The sequence below is a fragment of the Pygoscelis adeliae genome, unplaced genomic scaffold (assembly GCF_000699105.1).
Source record: "Pygoscelis adeliae isolate BGI_AS28 unplaced genomic scaffold, ASM69910v1 Scaffold452, whole genome shotgun sequence".
In the NCBI taxonomy this organism is placed as follows: Eukaryota; Metazoa; Chordata; class Aves; order Sphenisciformes; family Spheniscidae; genus Pygoscelis; species Pygoscelis adeliae.
The window spans coordinates 216,020-218,635 of record NW_008824291.1 but is presented as its reverse complement, the minus strand read 5'-3'; the positions used below and the strand labels follow the sequence as shown (position 1 = coordinate 218,635).

At 46.5% G+C, this 2,616-nt stretch overlaps 1 protein-coding gene across 1 annotated transcript in view; it reads left to right on the top strand.

Moving 5' to 3' along the window:
• The window catches only part of SCRIB (scribbled planar cell polarity protein), a 96,661-nt gene that overhangs the window by 6,216 nt on the left and 87,829 nt on the right, over positions 1-2,616 (top strand). The window contains exons 6-8 of the mRNA XM_009318786.1: positions 456-519; positions 1,785-1,859; positions 1,944-2,088. Coding sequence (XP_009317061.1) covers positions 456-519; positions 1,785-1,859; positions 1,944-2,088 — 284 coding nt within the window. The remainder of the gene's footprint in view (positions 1-455; positions 520-1,784; positions 1,860-1,943; positions 2,089-2,616) is intronic.

The window sequence follows — 2,616 nt, the reverse complement described above, 5'->3', positions numbered from 1 at the left end:
CCCCTTGCCCCCCAAATATGTATTGTCCTCTGCTGACTCTCTCCTGTTATCTGTTAGTCTGTGCCCAGGTCCCTATCCTTGCTGCAGAAATGGGCAGCAATATTAAGGTGTGGCTTGTCATCTGTCATGTTTTTGGTCAAAGAGTATTTTATGGTGGGAGGGGGAGAAGGCAAATTGGTGACAGAGTGGAAACTGGCTGCTTTGGGACTGCTGGTGCTACTGAACCCAATTCCCTGGTGCAGATGGTCTGGCTTGGGGAAGGGTACCAACTCCCCTAAACTGCTTGGCTTAGAGGGACTATGAAAAAGGTCAGGATTGCCCCACCTGTTTTAGGAGTTATTAAAAATTACGTAATTTGTGAGATGTGTGTCCCAGATGCTAACCTTCTGTTCTTTCTTTCTTTCTTTTTTTTTTTTTTCCCCTCTCTTCCCCTCTCTACTCCCTGTATCTTGCAGTTCACTCTCCTTCCTTGTCAAGTTAGAACAGTTGGATCTTGGTGGCAATGATCTGGAAGTACTGGTAGGTGAGGGATGGTGGGGAGGGAATATGGGTGGTTGGTAGGGGCAGAACCCTGTACCCATGTGGAAGCAAGTGGTTTTTCATCTGAAATGCAAAGAAATAGACCCGCAGGTTGTTTGGGAAGATTCTCATCTGCCCACCATGACCTAGTCATTGTTCCCAGCATAATGTTCTCTTCATGTGTTGGCCCTTGTGTCTTGCTTCCTACTGTCCTCATGCACAACTTGCTCTGCTCTTTCCAATCACTTTTGCTCTGGGATGTTAAGTCTTGCTATCTAGCTGCCTAAGGATCTTTTCTTTCCAATGAGACTCTCTAGTACTTCCTTTCTCTTCTGTGTTGCACTGCCCCCAGTTGTTGCTTTTCTCTTCTGCTAGGCCAACTTTCTGCCTTTCTCTTTTCGGATTTGATTTCTCTACTGCAAAGTGCAGGACTATTCCGTGTTGTTCCTGGCAGTGAAGTCAGCCAAGCATGGGGTGTGTGCCCACTGGATTGGGGTGCCTCCATGGAGGGCTCTGAGCATAAGCGTACTGAGAGCCAGTGCAGAGTCTTGAAATTCAGCTTGTCTTGACATTCAAGGACATCCAATGATATTCTTTAATTTTGCAGCTATGGATTAAGCTGTTACTGAATCCTGCTCTTATTGTTCTGGAATGCTTTTTGGCAGAAACCTATCTAAATTGGGAGGCAAAGGAGTTCGTGCAGCTTGCTATGCACAAGGCTGCAGCTTACTTGTGAGAACAGTTGTCTGACACTTGAACCGCACTCCAGTGGTGCATTAACTCCAAACCCAAATGCTAATCAGTGTGTATGGCATTTGTGGAGTGATGCTGTGAATGTATGTCTACCATTGCTGATGATGCTGCTCTATCATGTTGAGTTGGCCAGTGTTATCCAAATGTTTGTTTTCATGTCTGAGAGGAGGAAGAGGAGAAAGACTCATTTCTTCCATTAAGCCAGAATTTCCAAAACCCTGTTTAGTTCTTGTCTTGCCTGCTACCAGACAGTCCTTGCTGTTGTCTTCCGTGTTTCCTGTTGGGACCTTCTGCAGCCAGTATGCCATCCCAGACATTTCCAAACATATGTGGTGCTATGTTGTGGCACACCAACATGTTAGCTTCATAAATGATTTGGTGAATGGTTCTAGGAGGTGTAAAAGCAGTAACAATGTCTAGCTTTGCAGAGGTGTGGTGTGATTTGTAGCATCCTCGAGCAGCTTCTCCCCTGTGGAAGGGACTGATGCTATTCCTGTCCTGCTCTGTTACAGCCAGATACTCTGGGAGCGCTACCCAACCTGCGTGAGCTTTGGTTAGACCGGAACCAGCTCTCAGCCCTGCCTCCGGTGAGTACCTGTTCAGGGCCATTGATTCACCACTTTGCTCCCTTCCTCAGCTGCTCCCTCGAGCTGTCTCCTTTCTGATCCTAGGAACTGGGCAATCTCCGCCGCTTGGTCTGTCTGGATGTGTCAGAGAACAAGCTGGAGCAGTTGCCCAACGAGGTCAGTGGGCTAGTAGCACTGACGGACTTGCTCCTGTCACAGAACCTGTTGGAATGCATTCCAGATGGGATTGGTGAGTATTGCGGGGTGGGGAGCAGTGCAGGATTTCACTGCCCGGGCAGTGCTCCTGGTGGGGGGGCTTCAAACAAGAGTGTATGTAACAAGGTATTAGGGCTTGATGGACATAGTCACAATAGTTGAGTGCAGAAGCAGTAGATGATACTGGTGAGCAGAACTCTACAGGACGAGATGAGGTTCTTGATCTGCAGATCTTATTGCAGCCTATCAGTACTTAAAGGGGGCTTATAAAAAAGATGGCGGCAAACTTTTTAGCAGGGCCTGTTGCGACAGGACAAGGGGGAATGGCTTTAAACTAAAGAGGGGTAGATTTAGACTAGTGTCATGGTTTAACCTCAGTTGGCAACTAAGCACCACCCAGCTGCTCGCTCACTCCCCCCCACCCGATGGGATGGGGAAGAGAATTGGAAAAGCACAAGTGAGAAAAACTCGTGGGTTGAGATAAAAACAGTTTAATAATTGAAATAAAATGATAATAATAATAATATGATAATAATAATAATAATAATAATAATACACAAAG